This window comes from Rutidosis leptorrhynchoides, chromosome 1 (assembly GCF_046630445.1).
Source record: "Rutidosis leptorrhynchoides isolate AG116_Rl617_1_P2 chromosome 1, CSIRO_AGI_Rlap_v1, whole genome shotgun sequence".
Taxonomy (NCBI): Eukaryota; Viridiplantae; Streptophyta; class Magnoliopsida; order Asterales; family Asteraceae; genus Rutidosis; species Rutidosis leptorrhynchoides.
The window spans coordinates 667,280,680-667,308,008 of NC_092333.1; the positions used below are offsets into that span (position 1 = coordinate 667,280,680).

General features: G+C 32.3%; 1 protein-coding gene across 3 annotated transcripts; it reads right to left on the reverse strand.

The window, feature by feature from the left end:
• Nucleotides 1-584: 584 nt before the first annotated feature.
• Nucleotides 585-9,938, reverse strand: LOC139885900 (molybdenum cofactor sulfurase). Of its 3 annotated transcripts, none has more exons than XM_071869655.1 (21): nucleotides 9,733-9,938; nucleotides 9,546-9,644; nucleotides 8,885-8,943; nucleotides 8,562-8,722; nucleotides 8,319-8,473; nucleotides 8,093-8,219; nucleotides 7,467-7,569; nucleotides 7,337-7,382; nucleotides 6,934-7,129; nucleotides 5,587-5,689; nucleotides 5,226-5,345; nucleotides 5,042-5,119; nucleotides 4,441-4,542; nucleotides 4,243-4,342; nucleotides 4,050-4,151; nucleotides 3,207-3,271; nucleotides 2,879-3,027; nucleotides 2,559-2,788; nucleotides 1,793-1,929; nucleotides 1,005-1,115; nucleotides 585-916 (listed from the first exon to the last, which is right to left on the reverse strand). In XM_071869655.1, the coding sequence occupies exons 1-21, from the start codon at nucleotides 9,845-9,847 to the stop codon at nucleotides 803-805; spliced, it is 2,472 nt and encodes an 823-aa protein (XP_071725756.1). In that variant the 5' UTR covers nucleotides 9,848-9,938; the 3' UTR covers nucleotides 585-802. The 3 variants fall into 3 exon arrangements, with proteins under 3 accessions (XP_071725756.1, XP_071725755.1, XP_071725754.1); XM_071869654.1 differs by having other exon boundaries at nucleotides 4,050-4,154; XM_071869653.1 differs by having other exon boundaries at nucleotides 4,050-4,157.
• Nucleotides 9,939-27,329: the final 17,391 nt, after the last annotated feature.

Genomic DNA, 27,329 nt, shown 5'->3' on the forward strand with positions numbered 1-27,329 from the left:
TCACTTAATCTGAAAAATTGATCCGTTTCTAGAAGATCAGACACCCTTTTTCATTAAGACACCTTTTTCATTAAGAGGCAAATGGAAACAGGACTAGATACGAAAAAGAAAAAAAAGTAAACAGCTCCTTAGAGAAGAAATTTCAGCTTTTACCATCACTTTTAAGTAAAACAGATTCAGTAGTAGAACTATAGAAGCGTCCTTGGGAAGAAAAAGATATACTCCGTACAAGAATCCACTTAATTATAATCAATAGTAACCGAAATTTGTAATTCGGTTACAATGCAATTATACTAACATGTGAAATCTACCACACAAAACTGTCAGCATCAATGAAATTTTTATATAGAAAGCAAAACCCCAAACTTGTAACAAGTCAAAATCATTGATTGAGAAAAAGAAGAGCTAAAGACCAGGAAAGAAACAGCCAATTTTGAAGGAGAAATAATCAAAGTAATACCTACCACTTGATTAAAAAAAAAAAAAAAAAAAAAAAAAAAAAATAGCAACATCAATACTTCACATCTTCTTAAATAACTATAACTACCAACAACCATCACATACATCATACATAAATAGGGCTATGTTTTAAGATAATATCCAAATTAGGCCTTTCCAATTACAATTACAATTCTTATAGATAACATAAACTAATCTTAGGTCAGATGCATCTTATGAACAAGAACAAGATTACCTGTCACCTCTGTAAAATTTACTTATTACATAGTATAAATTATTTATACAGGTTAAATACCATAATATGTAATTTTTAAAAGTTGCATTTACATAGTGTCATACCTCATCAATCTACTTTAGGATAAACTTCCTGTCCAACTTTTAACCATGAAGATATTTCTTCCACGGTAGAATTGTCGCCGCGCTCATACCTCAGTAAAATTCCAAAGAGAATTTTCCCCTGTTAGCAATTAAATTTTTATTTATTATAAACAAAACGAAAAAACAGTAACTTGGACCTCAGATATTGTTATAGCGCATTTACCGACCTTGTGTCTCCTGTATGCAGCTAAAGTAGCTAGAGGCTCATTTGATTTCTGTAACTCGCCAGCTTCAAAATTCATATTTATCATCCGGCAACGATTGCAACCGCCCAATGACTACAAAAAGGTGCATGTACCGATTAAATCCAGAAAAAAAAACTGGTGTGAGGAGACCTACCGAATATTTCAAGTTGATCATTATTTTTAAAGGTGGAAATCTTGACCGATTCACTTATGAATGAGTAGCTTCGAGTTATATTTTATTTCTAGCATGTTTAATGCATAAAGTGAAAAAAACGCTTACAGAGTTTTTCTTGTATACAAGCTACAAATTCACTTTGCTCAAACCTCACTAAAAGCATATCTTAAGGTGGTGGCCCGAAAAAGGGTCGAAAAACGGTCATGAATAACCTAATTAGGCCGCGTACATATGAAAATATCCGCCCTCCCCGTGTCGCATGAACAAGGAAACCCTTATCTGATTACCCATTTCATTGTAATAGGATATGTATTTGGTGAACATATTCAACACATATTTAGCAATATAATGTTATCAGGAGAGAAAGCATTGGGATAAATCTGGCCAAGCCTGATTGACCCTGTCCCAAAAGCTACATCTTTTGATCCGTTACATAACCCTCCCATTTTGGCGCCTTAAATTATTCGCAAAGTTTCAATACTAATTCAACAAATACAAACATCCAAATCATGTTCAACCATGGTACCATGAACTTACATGTAACGATGATAACTAGCAAATCATTGCAAAAGATTTAAGGAAGCTAAAAACTAACCGTGAAGTGATTGCTTCCAATCTTAAGACTACTCCAACTATCTTCAACATATGGGTCACCACCAGATATAACAAGATTGGGCCGAAATCTCATTGAATTCACTTCCATAGGTGATCCAATGGATCCTTCTTCTTTACCTGTTTCCAACAAAATTGGTTATCTTGTCAGCTCTAGTAAACTAAACAACCAATTATCACTAATCACCCATTAAGCATATTCTGCACATATATAATCACAGTAAGAAGTTCCTTCATACCAGAGGTGTCAAAACGGCGAGTTGGGTAACCGACCAAACCAAGAATTATTGTTAGTATGGGTCAAAATGAGTCAGGTGATTTATGGTTGACCCAAAAGACAAATTGTTCATCTTCTAACCTTTTTTTTTTTTTTGAAAATTATTGATGTGTTAGATATAATTAAAACCATACAATTACGTAACTAATGTTCTAACTTCCGTAAAATAAGAACTAAAAGGTTGTATGCCTCTAAATCGAGAAACGGGCAGACCATTTAACCTGTTGAAATGATTTGAACCAACTATTCTCATTTACTAAAATTTTGATATTGGAGTAGTTGCCCACCATAGGTGGTGACGAAAATACGCCCAAAAAAAAATTTGATACACTACTACACAAATCAACGCATTCACGAGTAAATGGGTCGTACTTCATATAAGAAGTTAAAGGAACAAAACAAATATAAATGAAGCAGGAGAAAAAAAAAAAAAAAAAAAAAAAAAAATAAATAACCGAACAACTTAACATACTTGACTTTAATCTATGGTTGAGGTTAGATACGCTTTCCTCAGATATCAATAAAAGTTGAGCTTCATTAACAAAGTTTAATCTGGTATTCACGTCTCTGCATATGCCCGTGTGTTTGCTCCTGTTCAAGCGTATACAACTTCTGGAACTAGATCGTAATAAATAACAAGGTCGGCCAATTGCGTTGCTGAACCAATTGTCGATCTCATTATCATACCCCAAAACTTCATATCTGTAATGTAAAAGAACGGTTGAATAATAAGTCTGAAGGCTATATTCTAATACTAATTTGAGATATAATATAACAACACTATTTGCAGACCTTTGGGCATGTACGTTGATTTCTTCAACCACAGAAAAAAGATTCGATTTAAGTTCGATAAGCAGCTTCTCTTTGCACCGAGGAGATTCAACATGAAGCATTCCGGTTTTAAGGTCAATCTTCGTGCTAATGAAGTACATTTCAGCTACCTACAACACCAAGTGCAGATATTTCATCTTTACACCATTTAGTGAAATACAAGTAACTTATGAAAAGAATAAAAACGCCAATAACTAAATCCAGTTATGTCATTAAGAATAAAAATATGTGACAAATTCTATATCTTGGCTACCCTGGGGTATACAGTTCATTCCATGTTATAGCTCACCTTTTTCTGTGTAAGTATTTCACCATTCAAGCTTTTCAGAAGCCACTCTCGATCATATAGCAATCCTGGATACAAATTTAGTTCAAAATGTAAGTAGCTAAAGATGATGGATCAATGAATCTTATAAAAATAGATCATATATAATGATACCATATAAATATCGCTCATGCTCATGGCGAGTAAACATACCATTAGGTAGAAAATAGACCCATGTTAATATATTTTTATCAATAGGACTACTTGTGCAGCAGGAAGCAACTGAATGAGTGAATATGGTTCCATTTCTAGTCCATTTATGAATCTCTAATTCCCTGTTGAGCCGCCTATTTAAGAGTTCTGATGCTATATTTGACTTAATTAGTGAAAACTAGAAGCCTTTTCACGAATTGTCACTCAAGCATAAGTTACCACTACCATCTAGGTATAAATTTACGCTAGCATTATTGTGTCCAGAACTGAATTGGCTAGTATTCAAAGTTAACATGAACTAAATTCTAGCATCTGAATCATGTGAAAATTTAGCTCTTTACATATATTTCCCATGTATTTTGCGAAGCTAACATATGTACACTATTTCTGATGTCAGCTAAAAAGAGGTATGTTGTGATAGGAAACATATCCTCAGCTAAGATTAACTACATATAAGTTCCTAAGTTATGTTATTAGAACAAATGGATAATTATTGATCTGATAATAGGTTTTGTAATCACACTTGACATACATTCAACTAAAAAAAAAAAAAAACTGAAATTTTTGACAAGGGAAAGAGAGACATCAATTATATAGCACCGAACAAACTTAATTCGGAAGGTTAACAAAAACATGCAGCTTACAACTCTCTACCAGTACTGCTTAGAGGCCAACTGTCCACTCTGAATCCTCCACATGACTTAATCGGGTACACAACGATTGACGTAAGACGATGTTTTCTTATCCTCTCGTGACCTGCTTCTTGATCAAGCATATAAGTTAAGTTGGCTTGGTCAGCTATTGCAAGATGTAAACAGTTAACAATATGTTGTAAAAGGTGACCTACCTTCCATGGCAGACTGGATAGAGCTCGATTTTAACGGATATAGCTGACTAGTATTGGACGGTAATGCTACAAACGAACTCACGATGAAGTTGGTGAATTTCTGAAAAAATCAAAATGAAACCAATATATAAGCAATAATAATGAACGAAAACAGAATGAGATGTATTTTTCATAATATAAAATATGAATATGAATTACCCAAGCATCTTCAAATGTTGACATATAACCAAAAGATACTCTAACAGCTCCAGTCGGTTTTCCATGTAATATATCATAGTCATCCCAGCAAACATGCCCAGCCTAACAGAAAAATATAGACAACTCTTGTGAAAGACGATTCATGTATTAGTATTAGTATACTAAGTTATTTTTTTATAATTTAATGTATTCAGCTACATGATCATATTCAGTGGCAGAACTAGGATTTTTCTCACCGGGGGAAAAAAAAAAAATTAAAACCGTAGCAATTTTTTTTTAACAAAATATGGAGGTTTTGGGGCAAAAAATTGAGGTTTTTGGGCAAAGTATGAAGGTTTTTGGGCAAATTTTGAAGGTTTTGAGGCAAAAGTTGGAGAATTTTGGGCAAAATTCAAAGGTTTTGGGGCAAAATATGTTTTGGTTTTGGGGCCAAAAAAAAAATCCACCGGGGGCAAATTCGAAAAACCCAAAATTTTAACACTGAAGAAAAAAAATCCACTGGGGGCGGGCGTCCCCCCCTGCCCCCATGTATTTTCACCACTGATTCATGTTGCTATTATGTGAACATTTCCACCAAATATATCGTATTTTTAAACTTCACCTCAATGTTGGATAGTAGATCCGAATGAGATAAGCCAAGATACTTGGAACATGCTCCAGGATTGCAAAAGCATCCTGTCTACACAATTATAAAAATGAAAAATCCAGTAAAAAAGAATTGATTACTGTAAACCCAAATTTCAGCTACGCGTAAAACAAAAAATAAATATTGTAATAAATGTTACCCTCAACTGAATTCCAGATAAAGAAGCCAACTTTTCCACTTCACGATGACCAACCCAAGAACCGTCGGGCCTTTTCAAGTTGAAAGTAACTACAGGACCAAGTCCACTACTATAAGATACCTAGAAATTAGATAGGTAGTTCAATAAAGTGCACAAATGTGACATCGAAAGCAATACAGTCACCGTCAAAGTACTAATATACAGCATTAATCAACTACATGCATGTTATACTTTTCAAATAGAATATTTTACTTATTTGCATTCATATTAGGATCCCTGAAAAACATCGAAAATATGGCAATGAAACTACATGATTCATAAAATCTTAGAAGCCAGCTTTATTCAGAGTTCCAAAACTAACCTTTAAATAATCGAGGCCGTATATTTCGCAAATCTCCTCCCCATCCGTATGCCTTAAAGCCAAAAGCCTATTTCGCGTATATCTTGCAAGTGATGATGTGTGTCTGAAAAATATATATATATTTATATGTTAGAATATACAATAACAAGACTAGAAATTCTAAATACGCATTATCGAAACAAGTAAAGGAAAGACAGACTATATTGCATGTTGTATATAAGGTTCACAAGTCAGAATGGGGTGTTCATCGGTTCGGTTTTCGGTTTTTCGGTTTATTCGGTTCGGTTTTTTCGGTTTTGAAATTCTAAAAATTAAAACCAAAAACCGAACCGAAACCAAATTCAAATATCAAAACCAAAACCAAAACCGAACCGAAAACCAAATTTGAATTCGGTTCGGTTTCGGTTAAAACCAAATTAACTTCCGCATCGATTTTTTTTTTTTTTACTTTTTTCTCACGATGTAAATAAACATTATATTATTAACTTTGTAAGTATCATACTAAAATAATATATACAATCGAACATATATACAAATTTTAGAAAATAAAATAAGCTTATACAATATCATATAATACAATAATACAATACATTTATATCAAAAAATAAACAAAACCAATACCAATAACAAAACTAAAACTTTCTCTGTTTCTGTTTTAGTCATAGTGTATACTTTCTAATAATAAACTGTTGTAAAGCAATGTATATAAATTTGATTGATTCAACGTGCACACACACATAAATTGAATTGAATTGCAAATCGACTTGAAATGATTGTAGTTTCAAAAATGTGGAGTTAAAAGGAAAATTATGAAATTAAAGATTAAAATAGGATTTCAATCCAAGTAAACCGAATTTGACTTGAAGAGTTAAAATATCTATTCAAAATCGTTTCTCGTACATGTACACAATAATATAAATAACTTAAAATATTTATTTAATATTGTATAATTTGAATTCGGTTTTATATTCGGTTTTCGGTTAACCAAATTAAAAGTTTTCAAAACCGAAAACCAAACCGAAAAACCGAAATAAAATTCGGTTTCGGTTTTTCTCGATCCGAAAACCATTTTTCAAATTCGGTTTGGTCTTTTTCGATTTGGTTTCGATTCGATATTCGGTTTAAATGGTTTCAAACCAAATGGTGCACACCCCTAGGTCAGATAGACTGATACCATGTAATCAAATACTGGAAATAATTTCTGTATACATCTCATGAGGTAACTCAGTTTATATACAGTACACAGCTATGGATAAAACAAAATAGATCCTGATTATGAAACTAAATTGAATCTTAAAACCGTTAATCATACTTAATAATCTCTAACAAGATTAAAGAGCCATGTACCGTGATATGGAAAAAGTGGTCAAATTATTAAGTATATCGAATCCATGGCGAATAGATCCTATATTCAAGAACGATAATGTTCCGTCTTCAAATGATTCCTCAATACCTTCTCTTCTTTTCACAAAGTCGATGTCAGCAATTGATGCAGCTACTGTGCCTCCACTAAAGTAGGTCTTCTTTAGTAACTTTGCAGCTTCTGTACACCCAAAAAACCCAAAATATCACTCTTTTTTGTTTGTTTTCAAAATTCTAAACATAAGTTAATCCGAATTTAAATATTCATGAACAATTAAATTAAAGATATGGAAGATGGTACACATGGAACAATATATATTTGTGCATCAATAGAGATAATCTAGCGTATGACTGCAAATGACTAATTATTTTCATATCATAAACTTACCATTTCGAACTATCAAAGCTCCAAGTCCAGTTGGATAGCCAAAAAGCTATTAAGAAGAAAGATAAAAGCAGTAAATAAATATACAGATATCCCTCTTATTGCATTTAAAAACAGAAAGTTGAACAGTTACCTTGTAAAACGAGATAGCAACAAAGTCTGCCTTATGCTTTGATAAATTTGGAGGGTCCGTGGAACATCCTTTAGCAGCATCAAGTAAAATCATCCAATTTCCCCTGAGTGGAACATTATGTATGAACAGACCATTAACATCACTTCTAGAGTGGCAAAATGGGCGGGTCGGGTAACACGTCAAAATGGGTATGGGTTGAAACAAGCCATTTGCAAGTACGAGTCATAATCCAATTTTTGATTTATTGAATATAACTCATGTGTTGATTTCAACAATATCAAATTTTGAATAAACCTTTTAGGATATTACATGCATTTTACCTAAACTTGTACAGCTTACGACCCGACAACTTTCAACCCATCTGACCCACACGGCCACACTCCTTTTGGCTTCTTGTTTTATTTTGACCCGTTTTTTAACAAAGATGGTCTGAGGTATTCCCAAAAGCAGTCCCCTTGGGTATTCTTGTCTATAAACAAAACCAAACTGACCCATTCATAAGCAAATGGGTCGAATTTGCCACCTGTAATTCTCTTCATCAAGTACTTCATATTTTACAACATATTACTACGTATTTTCTAATACAAAAGAGAACCAACTTAGAACATAAAGAATATATCTAGCACCTGCTATGTTGAGAGCCTTCCAATACTCTTTCTGAATCTTCCTTAATTATGTCTATCAGATCAAGGTTGAACTTCACTCCTGAAAAATTGCACTCCGAGGGAAATGCAAATAAATTGTATATTTGTCCTGCATATATGCATCAAGTATTCAACTAGAATTATCAAACAAAACAGAATTACAATTAAAGAATTACAAATCTAATCAGCATCCATTTCAAAACACTACCATTAGCCTCTTCTTCCCATACTCTAGCTCCATTTCTCTTTTGTACAGGATGTTGTGAAACCCTAATCGACGATTTAGCGCTTACACACTTATCCGACTCTGCAGCTTCCACAATGTCTACAGCTATTGCTGCAGCTCCGTTATCAAGAGCATATCTATACAAATTAAGGGTTATACAGATCCATCACAAGCTTTGTGAGAAACTAAATGAAATATAAAATGAAATGCTATCTTAAAGGATACTCTCGAATTCCAAGCACACTGTTGTGATTCTCTACTGTGTACATATAAGTGCTCTGACTGCTCCAAGGAAACGTCTCGCCAACTAGTTTAAGAGCGGCTGTTGCCCCGGACGTAAATATACATTTATACTCTTTGGGGCATGCATTACAGAGTTTGAGAACCTATAGACAATGATATAGATATGGACACTTGAATTTAAGGACTTGTTATTAAAAGGGATTCCACTGTTTTCTAAGCATATCAAATGTTTTTATGTCCGTACAATGATACAAGATCAATAAAATAGAACCACTTATTAAGAATGTGTATGGATAACGATTTACCTGAAGACGAGCATCTTCTACGATGTCTGAGGTGGCCAAGCTAGAACTGCTTTGACTATCTAATATTCGCTTATTAAGGTATCACAAAATATCAACTCAAAACCATCACATTACAAAATCCAAGTTCAACTCTAGCTAAGTTTACACAAGTAGTGAAGATTGTGAAGTTTCTTACACAATTGAGGGGTTGTTTAGGATTTTAGGTTATCTGATTATTGTCTTAGCAAAAAGCAAATACTCTGGAAAAAAGTGTTATTCCTGGCTATGCCAAATTGTTCAAAAAGGAAGTGTGACTAGAGGGTGCGCATAATGCGCAATTCACCCGGTACCAGGTCTCGCCCTCGAGGGGCTTGATTACCCGAGGTTTTACCTTCTATGGGGGAGCCAATGTGCTCGTTCATAGAAGGGTTTCCTTGCTTATCCAAAAAAAAAAGTGATCAACGTTTTGTTATAGATATAAAAACTAGTGCAAACATGATAATATAATCATTTTTAGATAGTATAATAGTATCTCATATGAAATGAAGTAATTTACTAGTCATTTATACAAAAGATTCCTCAAACTTATCTCTAAAGCATTATAAACAAATACAGTGAATATATTTATTTATATTTATATATAAAATAAAGATAACTAGGAAAATAACATAAAAAGGGATACGTGGATTGCCATATACAGAAGTAGTAAGATCTTTAAATATTGCTTCCATCTGTGTTTCAGAATATAAAGTTGCACCAGCATGATCCAAATAAACATTTCCTACCCAAAAAATTAATCAAAATAAAAAATAAAGAAATTAAATACAATCAAAAATCAAAAAGAAACATTACAATAAAGGAATTATTACCGTCAAGTCTTTTAAATTCAGTAGCTCGGATATGATCAATGTTGTTTGGTGCGTTCGGATAGCCATAAGATTCACCGAATTCTTTCAAAAATTCTTCTTTAGCCGTATTCATCATGTTGCTTTGCCTTTGCACATCAGGTGTTCGATCTTTTGCTTCAAAGAAGAAAAAGAAAAAGATGAGTGAATGATATAAAATTGCAGATTCTAATTTGTATCTAACCGAGTGTTTTTCCTTCACGGATATTCTGATGAGAATAAACAATAAAAAATAAATAAAATCAATAAACCGACTTAATGGGTCGGTTGGGCTGCCAAAATTTATATGACCTATAAACATATGGACCTAGTAGGTAAGTATTATAAGCCTATGAATGCTTGTTGGGCTTTTAATTGATTTGTTTTTGGGGATCCCTTGTTTTGGTCTCTAGGTTCATTAATATTAAGCAGTTTACATGTTTGATTTTTAAGTTAATGATTAGAAGTTTTTAAATTATAATTTTTAAAGCACACTAAATTCAATGTCGTCTTTCAAGACACTAAAATCTAAAATTGAATGCAAAAGTCAAGAAATTGTTCGGTGTCTAATTTTAGATTTTAATATTAATTTTAATTATTATTTAATGCTTATTATTATTATTTTTTTTATACATTTAAAATCATTTCATTTATTATTATTTAATTTATTTAATTGATAAAAATAAATAAAAAATTATTATTATTAATATTCTTAAAGAAAAAAGAGAGCCTAATTTTTAAAATAAATCAGCCTATATTTTGCCCAAATTTTTATTTTTGGCCTTTTATTTTCTAACCTAATTCCCAAGACTTTCTTCTTCATTGCATCTCCATGCAATCTCAACCTCAACTAAAAAAAATAATGAAATAGAAAAGAAAGAAAGGAAAGAAAAAAAAAAAAAAAAAAAAAAAGAACGTCGCCTATTTAACTTTGAAGCTCAAGGATGGTCAAAAATGGAACAAACATTGGGCCGGAGTCGATGGCGAGATCCCGCGTCAACTCCAGGTGCTCTTAGAGTCTTAATCAGACACAAGAGTGTCATTGTATGATTGTCTCAATTGTTAATTCATCAATTAAGTTACGGGATTAAATGAATCAATCACATATAATTAATGAATTAATGTTCGAAACTGTTAGAAATAGGGTGTGAATCGACTGTCCGAACTAATTCTTGAATCGTGTATTCACTTTCTCTATAAATTATTTTGACCCAACGATTGTCTTGGTTTCACGAAATCTTTACAGGGATAAGACAAGAACGCACTTAGTGTTTTTGACAATGAAATCACTAATCAAAATATCATAGAGATTTTGTATGTTTCTGTTGTTGTGTGTATGAATGCAGTGTGAAAAAACCGAAATAAGAATACTCCTCAACTAGGCAGTTATAATTTGAAAGGATACAACCTTTCAAATTGAGCGGGAAAATCTGTTATACCAAAATGTATAACCTTTGCTGGAATACACCTTATCCACATAACGTATATTGTGTTTTCGGTTGAGGTTTCGGGGCGCTGCCCCTTGGAACCTGCAAGGGGGCGTAGCCCCCTTAACTCCCGCAATTACGCGGTAGTTAGCAGCCAACTCTTACGGGCGTGTATTCTACACTCTTCGAATTCGTTGTTAAGTATAACTATTTAACCATTGCATTCAAGTAAATCGCATTTAGCTAAAATGAATGTTGGATGACACAAAAATCACCAATAAAAACTTAAAAATAAGTCAAAAATAATAAAAGAAGTGTTTATTAGAAGTCAACTAGTTTTCGAACCCTCGCTTCGCACCAGGGGTTCGGTTTTTAATGTATTTTATTGTGTTTAGTTATGGAGCCTGCGAGTGAAAAATCAACGTATATGAAAATTACCCTAAATATTTAGCGTTTTTTAAAAAGTGTCCGTTTTGCGTATAGTTAGTGACATTGTGTTCGTAAAATTATTTCGAGTTTAACGATGGTGTCGGAAAAATTTAACTCGTTGCGAGCGAGAAGATATGACCCGTTGAATATTTGAGTAGAGTTTATAATTTATTTAAGATATTTTATGGAAAATTTTGATTTGACACTTTATCCTCCTGTTTTGGGGCCGGTTTTAATTTTTGAACAAAGTGTGGGAGGCGTTGTGGTGTTAGTTAAAAGAAAGGAAAGAAAAAAAAGGTGAAAAGACGAAAACACCTCTGGTACTATATCATTTTTGTCTAATAGATAGTATAGTAATAATATATATATATATATATATATATATAAAATATTATTAGTAAAAAATTACATGCTCTGTTTACACGATCATCTCGAACATACATATAATTATTGAGGTATGTTGGTATGTTACACAATTTCAACACATAAACTTTCACACAACGACACAATAAATAATATCCATTAATCATTATAATTTTATATTTTTCTCTCATCTTTCCCACATTATTTTTCATTAGTCCATCTAAGGGTGCGTTTGATAAAACTGAATGATTTAACGCTGAATGGTTCAGAATCTGAATGATTCAAAACCTCTGAATAATGTTTGTTCTGAATGAAAATAGTTGTTTGATAATCATTTAGAATGAACGATATGAACTGAGTAAGATTAACTTATTAACGTGTAACATGAATAAAAAGTCAATATACTTGATGGTTAAGTGTTCAGGATATGATTTGAGGTGAATATTAAGGAAAATTTAGCCTCTTAATGGTTAAGAGAACATTTCAGCTCTGAATGGTTCAGCACTGAATTCTGAACCATTCAGCACCATATGTCATTCAGAGGTCAGAAACAAACGCGCTGAATGCTGAATGGTTCAACATTCAGCGCTGAACCATTCCATTAAGAGGCAAACAGGGGCGGAACATTTAAGGGACAAAAGGGGGTATCCGCCCCCCCTCGATTTCGGGAAGAAAAAAATTTACGCTAAAAAAAAAAACGAAAAAATAAGGTTTTTTTTAGTGTTTACCCCCTTCGATTAGTTTCTTACTCCTTTCAATTAGTTTCGCCCCCTCTCGAGTCGGGGTCAAGTTCCGCCACTGGAGTCAAACAAACACACCCTAAGTGTGTGAACAAAATTGTGACACTTATGTGAGCGTATCATTTCTCTAAATTACTACTCTATTAGTAATATTCTTCAATAATTATATATAGTACTCCCTCCGTCCCAGATTAATTGTCCCCAAACAAAAAACACACAGTTTTAGGAAATCCCACTAACTTTATTTCTCCACCAATGAAATATCTTCTCTCTCCAGATCCACCAATGAAATATCTCCTTTCCTTTCTATTTATGGAAGTAGACAATTAATTTGGGACATTCTAAAATGAAATACTGGACAATAATTTAGGGACGGAGGTAGTAGTACTTTACCTGTATCTTTGTGTTTAGTTAAAAAATTAGAGAGTTTAGTGAAAACTATAATACCTTAGTTCCAAAATAATAATCATGCTCTAACTTTATTTTTTTTAATTTAACTTTAAAATAATTTTTTTGTTTTATTATAATACTTAAAACATTGAGTTGTAGCAACCGGTAGTGGTTTGTCTCTCTTAGTGAGAGGTTAAAAGTTTGACTTTACTGGGCTGCAACATTACACTCAATGTTATTTCTGAACTGAAGTATCCACTCAGGTCGCCTTTCGCTTAGCGCGGGGGCAGCGGGGTTTTATCGACCATGCCCTCGGGTTGATCCGTGTTTCATCCAGGATAGTAGTTGGGGATGAGTTATACAACTACGGAAGATGAATGCGTGAGTGGTTAAGTCCCCCTGAGTGATCCCAAACTGGTGTAAAAAAAACAAATAAAACTTAATTTATTCAAATAAATTTCATTTCATCGAGTACTATACAAAAAAAGTTAATCAAAGTTAAAGTTAAAAAATAAAATCAAATTATGACTATTATATTATTTTGGTACAAAAATGTATATTTCAAAAGTGTAAAAAATGTTCCTTCCTAAAAAGTGTAGATTGACAGGACACCTTAACCCTGTTTTGCCTTTGTCAACCTACCACCCCCACCCCACAAGTGTAAAAAATGTTAAATTATACACTTTCTCAATTATTGAGTCACATGGTATATAAATAGTGGTCGTAATTCATGAGCAAGTTATAACTTTTTGTAATTTAATAATTATATTAAGATATTAAGATTGTGATGTTACTTGTACGATGGATCAATTCTCTATATTATCGTACAATTTAAAAATAACAACGAAAGTTCTAAAGCATAGAAAAGATGATTCAACCAAATTCTATATGTAACTCGTATCTATCACCCAAAGACCTAAAAAAAAATTCCCAATGTAAACACATTCGACGGTGGCTTTATATACACTAGTATCCAAGTGACAACACCCGGGACATATAAGACCACAGATAATGGTGACGCCTACGTGGAGTGAAAGAGGGGTACTTTTTGATATGACGCTGACATGGCCAGGGGAATGAAGGAGTTGTAATGGGGGGTTTTTGTAAGGGCGTTTGTGGGTGATGTGTCAAAATATAATTGAAGGTTGGGTTAAAAAGTGGTGAAAAAGGTAGAAAAGAATTAAAATAAAAATAAAAAAATTATAAACGCACATTTTCATGCCCGTGCGTTCTTGACAAACGCCCCAACACAAACGCCCCATTCAGGGCGTTTGTGGGGCTTTTCTCACGACACATCATGGGCATTAGGGGCAAAAACGCTGTATTATCCATGGTCTAAATGACGGTCAAAGAGAGTACGAACTTCACCCACGTCATCCATGAATAACCTTAACAAGTTAACATGATCAACGATGGAATCTAAATACTTACTTTTTTTTAGGGGTGGAAAATACATGAATTATGTATGTTATTTTGGTGGGACGAAAAAATATATATATATACATACTAGTGAAATGACTCGTGGAATCACATGTTTGTTTAAACGAAACAGTTTAATGATATGTTTTAGGTATTAAGTGAACGTAAATGATAAAGTTATTTAGTTTAATGACCCGTGGAACCACATAGTCCGACTAAGAAACTCGACAGCTAAACATTTCATCAAACACCTAAAATGCATATTAAACAATTCACATCTAATCATAAGAAATAATATTGGTTGTCATTTTAATTTAAAAGTATAAATTAAAATATAAATTTAGAATTGGTTTCCTTCTGTCTAGCTTTTATACCTTCTCGTACTCAATTCAAAATAATTAATTAAAATAATTCAAAATTATTTAATTTTAATAATTAAAATAATTATTAATAAGATTTAATAATATAATTAATTAATAAGATTTAATTATAATTCAAAATTATTTAGATTAATGACATCACCTATCATGCTTAGATTTTTTCCTTTTTCTTTTTGATTTTTTCTTAACAAAGGAATTAGCCTAATAATGACATCATCACTATAGCATTTTAATATTAACTATAGATTTTTATTTGAAAATCAAGTATTTTACTAAAAGCATATGTACAAACTATATACAGCTAACTATAACTTCAATTTGGGCAACGAATATATACAAACTAGAATATGGCCCAGCCCGCTTCGCTGGGCTGTTGCTGATGAAATAAATATCGTTATATATAAAAGTATATGCTTTCTGTTAAAATATCTCATATTACTTTTAACCAAATAAAAAAATCAATCACAAAAAATTCAGTTAGACCTAACAAATGCGATTAGTTTAAATTTTCATAATTTAACCGATCAAATCCACATAATTTAGTTGTTTAAATTGTTAGCACAAAAAATAATTAGTAAACAAAAGTAAATAATATTTGTTATGTATAACTCATTTATGCACATTAATAACATCTAATAAGTTATATTTACAAAAATTAAAAAGAATATATATTTATGAAAAATTAAAATTTTAAAACTACAAATTAATGAATATGTACAACACTTTTTATAATATTTTTTATTTAAAAAAAGGATAAAAAAATATCACTACCTCACTTATCCATTCATTTGCAATACACGCGAAAAAAAACAAAATGCGGCCAATAAACTTATACTTTTTCCGTTAGCCTAAATTTTGGTACGCGCGTTGCGGCAGAACATTCTAACATTTTTAATGAAGCTAATGTTGAGTGAAAACTGAGAAGAAAAAAATTGCTTAGAAAAAGAAAAAAATGGGCTAGAAGGACTCGAACACGGGTCATTTATTTTACCAACTCATGTGCTTACCAGTTGATGTAGCAATCCACTCGTTATAATAAGTTGAGTTTATCTATTTATTATATATATGTTTTTTCTTAAAAAAAAAGTATTCGTTTCGAATATAGTTAGTTGCGTTTTGTTCGTAAAATTATTTCGAGTTGAACGGTGATAACGGAGAAGTGTAACTCGCGACGAAAAAAGAGATAGATCCCGTGAAAAAATTGGGTGGGTTTTATTTAATAATTATTTTATTGAATTAGAAAGTTACATTTTGTAGCCCTCAAGTTACATTTCAAATACAACTTTAAACCTTGAAAACTAACACCTTTTACCCCTAAACTTCAATTGGTGTGACCATTTTCTTACCTAGCCTTAACGACAAAAAAATAATTGAGATTTAAAACATGAAAATACAAAACATCCTTTCACTAATATAGAGATAGAGATTGATAATTATAGAAGCCCACAAAACGGAGCAAAAACAAAAGCATCTAAAAGTGAACTTATTATCCTATCATCGATCTATTATTAGAAGGAACAATATAATATACCTGGTTGATCATTCATTGATGTCACTCCAAGAAAAACTTATTTGACCGCTTTGAGATCCAGCCGAAACGCATGGTTTTAACCTCGTCTAGAATACTTGCTTAGTTCCGCTTTTTATTTCTAAATACTTTGTCATTCCTCGACTTCTAAATGATATAACATCACACCCATTTCGCCAGGGGCGAACTTAGCACCTCCGGGGACCCATGACACCATTAGTTGCGAATTTTTTTTTTAGAAACGATATTTCAAAATTGTACAAGATACCACTAAATAAAATTGTAGGACCCCATAATTTTTAAAATTTATAATTTTATAGTATAGGCCACTAAAATTAGTACATTATTTAATAGTATGATTATTTAATAGTATGAGCCACTAATAAATACGGAGTAAATAAATATATAAATCTAAACTCTTTTAATTTTATTGTATTTCTTATTTTATTTCACAATACCAAATAAATGATAAGAACCTTCTTTTTGTTAAGACCCACCATACCCATCACGCAACTTGGAGCTTACGGATATGTTTGGGTGAAACAAGCTGGAGATGAAGCTGGTAGCTGGAGTGGTAGCTGAAGCTTATTTTTCAAGCTTGAAGCTGAAGCTTATTACTTTTCATAAGTGTTTGGTGAATAACTAGAGCTGGAGCCTATAGCTGTAAATTGACTAAAAAGGACAACATAATATATATCTAATAATTATTCAAAGTGAAACGTTGCATTCAGGGGCGTAACTTGAACCCGACCACAGATAGAGCGAGTGCAAAAACTTATTAAATTTTTCAGTGATTGTCGGGGCAAACACTAATAAAAACCTTATTTTTTAGTATAAACAATTTTTTAGGGTAATTTTTTTAAAATCCAGCTGGGGCGGGTGCCCCACCCAGTCCTAATAATGTTCCGCCCCTGGTTGCAGTTAGTCTTTTGAAGATTGAAATATATGATAATTTTGTAAACACTTTGATTTCTAATAATATTACTTAACTTTTTGTTATATGTTTGTGTCTTTGTCGCAAAAACCCGACCCGATCCGATCCGACCAGAACACAATTAATTTTCGTTCAAGTAATTTATCGAATAACTTTTTAAGGACCACATGGAGCTTGAATCCTAGATTCGCCACTACACTTCGCAACCTGTCAAATGAAGTACCTGAACCTAGAGAATGAAGTGAATATCGAATCATCAAATAAAGGTTCGAGCAATTGAATATTATCAGCCGGGAGATTCCACCACTTTAGATAAAGTTTTCAAATTTCTACTACTATAAAACAATTTACCAATGAATGTTCAACCGTTTCTATTTCTTCCACACAAAGCGAACAAAATCAAGAATCCAAATCAATACCTCGTTTATTAAGTTCTTTATCAACTAGTAGCCTTTTTAGTTCCGCTCTCCATACAAAACTTTCGACCTTTTGAGAAATCAAAGTATTTGGAACAGTTGTAATGATATGGTTACCAGCTGCGAGTCGTTTTTCATCAATTATGGTTGTGATTTGTTTTGTTGCGAAGATACCGTCTTTGCCTCAACCACATTTCCATTTATCCGATGAGTTTGCTTGAAAGCATACATCTACAATCACAATAGAAATGTCTTCCATTTGTTCTAAATCTCGACAACAGGTTTGTTGGTGCATAAAAGTCCCGAGTTCGTATCATCCCGTACAAGTTTAAAGTCAGGCGGGCCCGACGATCGACTGTCGGCCCATATGAGTATATAAGGGAGCTTATGTATTCATTTGTGGCTGATGGTTCCAAAAACCCTAATGAGTCCCCTGGATGTTTTACTCTCATCACAGCAATCCTAAAACCCAAACAAGTCGAATCAAGACTCTAGGGCATCGTTCTAATCCGATCCAAATCGATCTGGTTGGACTAATTCGATCCCCAACGTCAACGATTCACGAAAACCTTCGATCCCAAGATCCAGACGTCTCCAACAAGGTTCTCTGATCCAATGTCATGATCCTGTCCTCCCCTGCAACGATACTTGTTTGTTTGTTTCTAGAACAAATAGCCTGTTGAACTTCACCGTTTTGAGCTTCCAACCCATATGTTCGACCAAAATATGATGGAGCTTTCATTCTCAATTTCTTTGAAAAAAGATGAGAATGAAATCCCTAAGTTGTAGCAGGTGTGAACACACATATTAAAGGTTGGGATTATAATTTCTTCTTATCAGCACATATCGTAAGTATTACATTAATAACTCAAATATTTCTAAAGTTATAACTCCGCTTCTTATCAACATATATGCTGTGACATTTCTAATTGGACTTTATGATTTGATCATTCTTTATAAATTTGTTTACTCTAGCTCTTTTGATAATGTACCCCACCTCCGATACATTAACCTCCGCCGAACATGAGAATTAAGAAGCTAAATGTACATATGAAGCTAAGTCCATCAACGAAGCAATATGGTGCCTCGATAACTGCGGTCAAACTTGAGTCAAAGGAAAGGAACATTATTGCTTTCCAAAAGTACAATGGACATTTTTAGAAGGTCAAGGCTCTCTTTACAAAGCATTGGGAACTGATGCTACAGTGCCTTGGGAACTGAATACGGAGCATCTTTGACTGTCTTGGGAACTGATGCTACAGTACCTCGGGAACTGATGACAGAGCATTGGGAATTGGTTAGTTTAAGTCACACCTTACTTCCCTTCACTATATATAGTGAGGGTTCAGCTCTAGAGAAAAAAAAGGCTCTCATGCTATCCATCACTCACACTCTACATTCTCACTTACTCAAATTTGATACATGCAATCATGTATCATTATACCTTCATGGCGTAAAGCAATCAACGTATTTGCTACCTTTGAGGAATCGCCAACAAGAGTGTAAACTCTTTACATTCAACTCATGTGACGCCCTGTACAAAATTGACGTGTACGGATCATCAACAACAGGATCATTACAAGGTCAAACACTATATGTTGTTTTAAAATAAGTTTGCATTCATAAAAAGGGGTAACGTCTTTACCGATGTCAAATGTTTAACAAACGATAGTGTGCTTCTACGAATAGAAAGCAATAACATAAGTACGAGACTCAAAGGTCATTACAAATTCATTGTTCAAAAGTAACATTGTTCGTGAATGCAAAGTAAAAGTTTCATGCAGAGACATCTCTAAACAAAAGCAGCGGGTGTCTACACAGCAAGTCTAACAGCGAGACTAATACAGCGGAAGCATCAAATGTCTAAGCACCTAAGAAATAACTGTGACAACCTAGAAATTTCCGACCGAATTTAAACTTGATCTTTAATTGATTTCGACACGATAAGCAAAGTCTGTAAAATTGAGTCTCAAAATTTTTGAACTATTTACATGAATTCATTTAACCTTTGACTATTCCCGACGACTCACGATACAATTGCTTGTAAATGGATATGCATATATTTAAATATATGTATATGTTTGTATATAATAATATGAAATAGTATATATTGTAATTGTTATAATTAATTTTGTAAAAATAATAATAATATATAAAAAGTATCTATATATAAATAAAGTATATATAATATATATATTTTGTAAGTTCGAAGTTATTTCGTAAACAAAGGTAACACTCAATTGTCATTCGATTGATAGTAAACGAGTTAAAAAGGAACTTATGTGATTTTAAAATAAACGGTGATCCGAAAATGAGTTTTATAAATTATAGGTTTATTAATAATATATCTAGAAGTTATTTGTTAAATTTTAAAATTAACTATATTTTACTTGGGATTGAGAGTGAATAGTTAATTTAATTTTTATTTAATAGTTCAAGATCAAATTCTATACCATAATAACTGAAATAAATAAAGATATTTAATTTGGGACTTTTTCAAAGATTTTTATTCGCCACTGATTTATCAACGGAGCACAAATTTCAGTTTGTGAATGAAATAGTAGACGACGGCTAACTTAATCACATGTCTATATATTTAAATTATATTATAATAATTATTATATTATTATTATTATTTTACATTGAGAATTGAGAATTCACGGACATGAATATATATATATATATATATATATATATATATATATATATATATATATATATATATATATATATATATATATATATATATATATATATATATATAATACATTACCCATAATCATCACTATCACCCTTTATGATTTTGTTTTTCTCTACTTGACTTATTCACCAAAATAATACCTTCAACCTTTATAACTAATATGTAATATAGTATGGTTTTATTGGTGTAGTGAGACCCGAAAGTAACTTTGATTACTCTTTCATATTACCACCACAAATATCTTTGATCAATTATATAATATTAAATTTATGCTTTAGGTGATTGAGATCTCTAACAAGCCCACATGTATTTCACTTCGTCCGTGAATTAGAATATCATTGAGATTGTACTATTTTTTGTTTGTCAATCAAATAAAGCAACTCTCTAAATTATATATACATATACAATTACATATTGGAGAACAAAACCCACTTGTCCATTTTCATCCGTGATTGAGGGAATTGACAGTATGATTGCATTGTTTTAATTATCAACCAATCATCACTCAATCCATATTCTTTCTGTTTACTGTTTTTGTTTGAGTTAGTGTTGAGTTTCCACTATCTAAATAAATACACACAAATACAACGTACATATGAACCAAAACTATTATTAATTTCTATTAGCATGACTTTACTTCAAAAACCAAACAAACACATTTTAATTTGCTGTTAACCAAAGGCCAACTCACAAGAAAACTCATGTACAAGCACACCCATGACCCATGAACACCACAACGATCAACCACCTGCGATATTTTTTTTCCTGTTTCCTTTCGAAAGTACATCACCCCCATCGTTCAATCTTGGTTATCAATCGCTGTTGCTGTCCAAATAATAGCTTGGGTTGCTGCTTGGATTTTCTGTTTCAATCACCATCTTGTCTCTTTATCCATCGCTCTCTCCCTTATTATCTTAATTCTTCGTAAACTTAAAAACCACCACAACTCTTAACCCTATTAAACTATTTTTCTGTTTCATATTAGAACCACCAAACGATACCATTACAACCTCTACCACCATGCTTGTTTGATGCCTACTGCTTTCTTGTTCATGAGTTGTGTACAACAACACACCACCAAAAATCATAGTACAACTACTACTAGTCCTTTCTGTTTTCTATTGAAGACCCACTCGTGGGTTCGTTTTCCATTTAACCAACCCAAACAACATCACCTTGATTTTCTTCTTCCATCGTAATCCATCTTAAGACCAAAGGAAGATTTAAAACTCGTTCAAAAACTCGATGAGATTCTAGTTTGAGCTTTGTAAGCTCAATTTATTCTTTGTACAAACGCATATATGCATGTATGTTTATAATTTTATGTGTGATCATGATACAAAATTAAAACCATCACCCACAAGACTATTGTTGCACCTGCTTCTATTTTACTCCTGTTCCCTATTCGATCCAAACCCAAACAACCATCATCGACAACTGTTGCCCTCATTACTATTGCACTACAACAAACCACTTTTATAACACTTTTATCTACTGCTCGATCCTTATATTTCTGCTTCTCTCGAAACTGCTGTAACCTTCTCATGCTCGATTTTAATCAAAACCCACTTGTATTTATGTCGACTGCTACTGTTTCGTTTCTGTTCGAGGAAATATTGATGATGATGGATTGATAAGAAGAAAGTAAGATGATTGAGGTTATCATAATATAGATTATCGGTACACATGTGGGTCTAGAGGTGGATGGATACCAGCTAATACTTCGATTATTTAATCAGATATTTTTACTGGCCAAACTAATTATACGGCAGTTTTATTCCATCACCATCTCATTATTTAAAACATACTTTTGGATCACCTTTTGGGCCACAATGATTCGGACCTCTGCTATGCGATACTGGACTACATGTTAAATTTTGAATTTAGGCCAAATCATCCCCTTTTAATTTGCAGCAGCGACTACTTTTATATGTTCTTTTATTCATTTTAGCTATGATCGAATGAGGAAGATGGTAGATGATAATGATTGGGTATGATGATGAATACATAATGATGTTATGATAAAGATGATACATAGATTATTATGGTGTCGGGTTAGGAAATGGTGATGATATCGTGATGAAGATGAATGAGATATGATGAAACACGATGAAGGTACTGATGATGAAATTGTTACTAGATGATCGGTGAGGAAGTATGATGATGATGTCGAGAGAGGACGATGATGATAATGAATCATGATGATAGGATTTGAAGATATCGTGATGATCATGATGAGATAACATGATTATGATGATATGAGTGATGATACGTACGATGCATGATGATAATGGTTTATGATGAAGATGATTGTGATGACGATTATGATATGATGATTTCAATAATGAATGGCGATCGATGATGATGATGGAAATGATCATGATGTTGATGATGATATATTTATGATGGTATAACTTTTATTATTATTATTATTATTATTATTATTATTATTATTATTATTATTATTATTATTATTATTACTATTATTATTATTAATATTATTATCATTATTATTTTTAATATTATTATTATCATAAGTATTAGTATTAGTATTATTATTAGTAAAAGTAGTGTTATAACTTGTAATATCATTAACATTATTATTACCACAAATATTATTATTATTATTATTAACATATAATATTTTATTTATTTTAGTGTTAATATTATCATTATTATTATTTTTTTTATTATTAATATTAACTTTATCATAAATAGTATTATTATCATTATTATTATTTTTGAAAAGATTATTAGTTATTGTTATTATTATCATAAAAAGATACAAATTTTTATCTATTATCATCGATATTATTGTAACAAATAAATAGCTATACAAGAATATATTTAAAACATATTGCATAACAACATTAATATTTTCAGAATAAATACTAATTATTTATCTAAAGTATATAAAATAAATATAGTTAATATAGTTACCAATGAATCATACAAGTTACTGAAATAACAATTAATAATAATATCTAAACTTGTTCGATTACAAGTATAAGTTTTAATAAATATATGAATAATATAGGTTCGTGAATCTGAGGTCAACCCTACACTTGTTAAATGAGGTCATATGTATTTTTACTACAAAATACAGTATGGTGAGTTTCATTTGCTCCCTTTTTAAATGCTTTTGCAATATATATTTTTGGGACTGAGAATACATGCGCTGCTTTTATAACTGTTTTGCGAAATAGACACAAGTACTTATAACTACATTGTATGGTTGGATTATTAAACCGAATATCGCCCCTTCAAGTCTGGTAACCTAAGAATTAGGGAAATGGCCCCTAATTGACGCGAATCCTAATGATAGATCTATGGGCCTAACAAACCCCATTCTGGAATTTGGAATGCTTTAGTACTTCGATTTAAATAGTGATTGCGATTGCCAATATTTATGGCATACTTGCTAGTATGCAGGGGATATTCTATATGCATTATGTTAATATCGGTTACCAGGTGTTCATCATACGAATGGATTTTTATACACTTGCGAGTGTAATGATATTTATGAAAATGAAATCTTGTGGTCTATTAAGATTATGGGAAATGATTATTATGATAAACCTATGAACTCACCAACCTTTTGGTTGACACTTTAAAGCATGTTTATTCTCAGGTATGAAAGAAATATTCCGCTGTGCATTTGCTCATTTTAGAGATATTACTTGGAGTCGTTCATGGCATATTTAAGTCAACGCCTCGCAATGGGACCAGCTGTTGAAGCGTTCGTCCAGGTGGATTAGGACGGGCCTTTACAGGTGGTATCAGAGCGGTGGTCGTAGCGAACCAGGTCTTGCATTAGTGTGTCTAACTAGTAGTTGTTAGGATGCATTAATGAGTCTGGACTTCGACCTAGTAGTTGTTAGGTTATATTAATGAGTCTGGACTTGAACCTAGTCTGCATGTAAAAAGTTTGCATATCATTCTTTGTAAGAAAAATATCTACCTATCATTTTCAGTCTCGACACATCCTATTGCAATTATTGCATAGATGGTGTACAGACGAATTCATATTCCATCACATTAGACCTTGTCTGACACGTTTCTCTTAATTCCCTCGGTAATCTATGGGATCCTATGTACTATATATAAGTATTGGGTATTCTATGTAATTAGAATATCATCCGATATCCAAAAATCATTTCATGTCGAAAATCCTTTATCTAACCGTGCAAGATGAATTCTGCAACCAGTTCAAGTTCCTCAAATTCCGAGAGCTATTCCGACAGCTATTTCGATATGGATACACACTTGAGCTCTAAAAACAGTATAACCGGAATAGATCAACCAATCAGTCATCATCAATTTTGGATAAATTGGGGATGAGTTCGTAGTCGACTTAATCAATGGAAATGAGATGAAGGCGATCATTTTCACCAATCAAATTTCCCTCTTGGCGAAGAACATGAAGCAATTACTGGCTAATCTATTCGAAACACCATTTCCACCCTTACTCCCAGGATATCTCGTCACGATTATATTCTATTTAAAATTCAAAACCTTATTCATCCACTCGTTCTGATCAAAAATCATCCCAAAATAATGGAAAAAGTCAACGAGCTTCGCGCTTGAGTAATTAATTTGGAGAATGTGGTGCAAAACTTACCAGCTTCAGAAACATCAACACCGGCAGCAACAGTACTACCATCAACAACACCAACAGTACCATCACCACCGCCAACAGCAACATCCGCATCACACGTCTCGACATCACAATATATACCTCGAACATCAACATCATACACACCATAGATACCAAGGAGTACCAACAACAATGAACGACGAAGTATTGATCCATAACTTCATTGAAGAAATATTCTGCGAAGAATATGTGGTCCCTAATAGTTTTAGAGATTGCTTATTCTAGCTCAAACCGAAAATCATATGAGTTTAATATCATATTAACTCATTAAATCCATGATTACATCTGAAGAAAATATATATGTATATATGTTTTCATAAAGATTGTAATTAAAAATCCTTTTGTACAAACTGTTAATGGTGAAAATATTTTAACGGATAGGTAGTACCCGAGGTATTTAGATTTCACATTAATGTGTCACACTGTACATTCTTCAAAACCGATTCAACAGTCATTGAACTATCCTACCTACATCCACATATATATTCGTTCATCGAAGAACAACCATTTTCATTCAAATTCAATTTTATAATTCGGATTTTGACCGATCAGAATCCAAGTCAAGATTCGACAAGTGGCATAATAAAGAAAATAGTGAACAAAATAAAATTGATTATTAACTAATTAATTAACTACGTAAAACTTTAAACCAATACTAACCAAATCCTAGCTAACTGTTCCTATATCCGTTATGACTATTTCCTTATAATATACTAGTCTTGGTTGAACTATTGGACTATTGGACTACTATCATTGAACAATTAAAAAGTATTAAAAGAGTGGAAAACATTAATTACAACGCATTTTGACTTAAAATATCGTTAATAAGTTACACCTACTACAATTAAATAATTCTTCAAGTTGCCACTTGATTTAATCTTAAACATCCTTTGTAACTTGATTTTCATCTTAAATATCCTTCGTATCTTGACAATTACAATCAGCGTTTAATCATCTAAAAACACAATTCTCCTGAAACCACCTCGGATTGATAATCGATGATTCAGATATGGCTGCATTAAATGCAAAGGAAATAGTAAAATTGTAGATGGCCTAAATGGCCAAGAGTTTGATGATAAAGAATGTAGTGTTGGGAACGCTCGATAGAAAATTTGGTACTGAAAAATGGATTGAGCTAACCCTGAAAGAGACTAAGGACAAATACAAGGACCAAACCCTATATTCAAAGAATCCAGGTAATTCAGGATTCGATGAAATCTTTAGTGAATATCTTTCTCCGAAGTCATGTTAAAATCTTGCGGAAAATTTTTCTTCATCAACTTTCGAACTTAGAAATCCTAAAATATCATCATAAATATCTTCGATATTTCTGAAGATATTTTTATAAATATTCTCGTCCGAAATTTTATACCTCTTCGTGCTATCTGTATTACATTATATTGAAAATTTCTGTAAAACCTAAGTATAAATTATGAATGTTCCTGGAGTAGTGTTGGAAATTGAAGCATGAGTTAGTATAATATAATGACGCCCGACCAACGTTATTATATTACAGTAAGTCATGTTGAGTTTCTAATAAAACGTGATGATGGTTCACAGTAGATCATACCATTATCATGTGTCATGTTACATAACTCTTTCATTCTGCTTAACTTCTAAACATATCAAGAAAAATACATTCTTGATAGTTCGATTCTCAGTGATTCTGGTAATTGGACAAATCAAATCGTGCTATTACGTTCTTTCTTGTTTAGAACATTAAGTTCATTCGAAACTCCATACTTACGAATTCTGGACCGTTACTTGTTTTACTAGAGGTCGAGAAGAGAATAAAAAGGCAAAGAGCTCCAAAACATAAGGGAAGATATAAAACTCAACAACAACACAGAAATCACAAACCGTGTACATTAATACGAAAAGCAATATAAAGACACGGGAGTATGATAAACACAATAACCCCAAGAGCGAAGTAGAAGTAAACAAATTTCTCCGGTGGTAGATGTAAAAGGAGAATGATCGATATGAAAGTCAGGAATATATTCAGAATTAAAACTGGATGAAGCATATTGATTGATGATTTGGAAGTATGAATTAAAGAAAATGGGAGTGGTGGCAAATAATGGAATGGAAAAAGTTCATTTATAGTGAAAATACCCGACAAAGTAATCGAGACAGATGATTGCATTTAATTAAAGAGATCTTAATTTCCATAAATCCCGAAGAATCAGATCTTATAG

Bases quoted from the DNA above. Each gene is read 5' to 3' on its own strand.
- LOC139885900 (XM_071869653.1), bottom strand. From the start codon at position 9,847: ATGATGAATACGGCTAAAGAAGAATTTTTGAAAGAATTCGGTGAATCT. The intron at 8,474-8,561 runs GTATCCTTTAAG...TAATTTGTATAG, and splicing joins AGTGTGCTTGGAATTCGAGA to ATATGCTCTTGATAACGGAG. The intron at 3,272-4,049 runs GTAGAGAGTTGT...ATTTGTATCCAG, and splicing joins TTGGCCTCTAAGCAGTACTG to GATTGCTATATGATCGAGAG.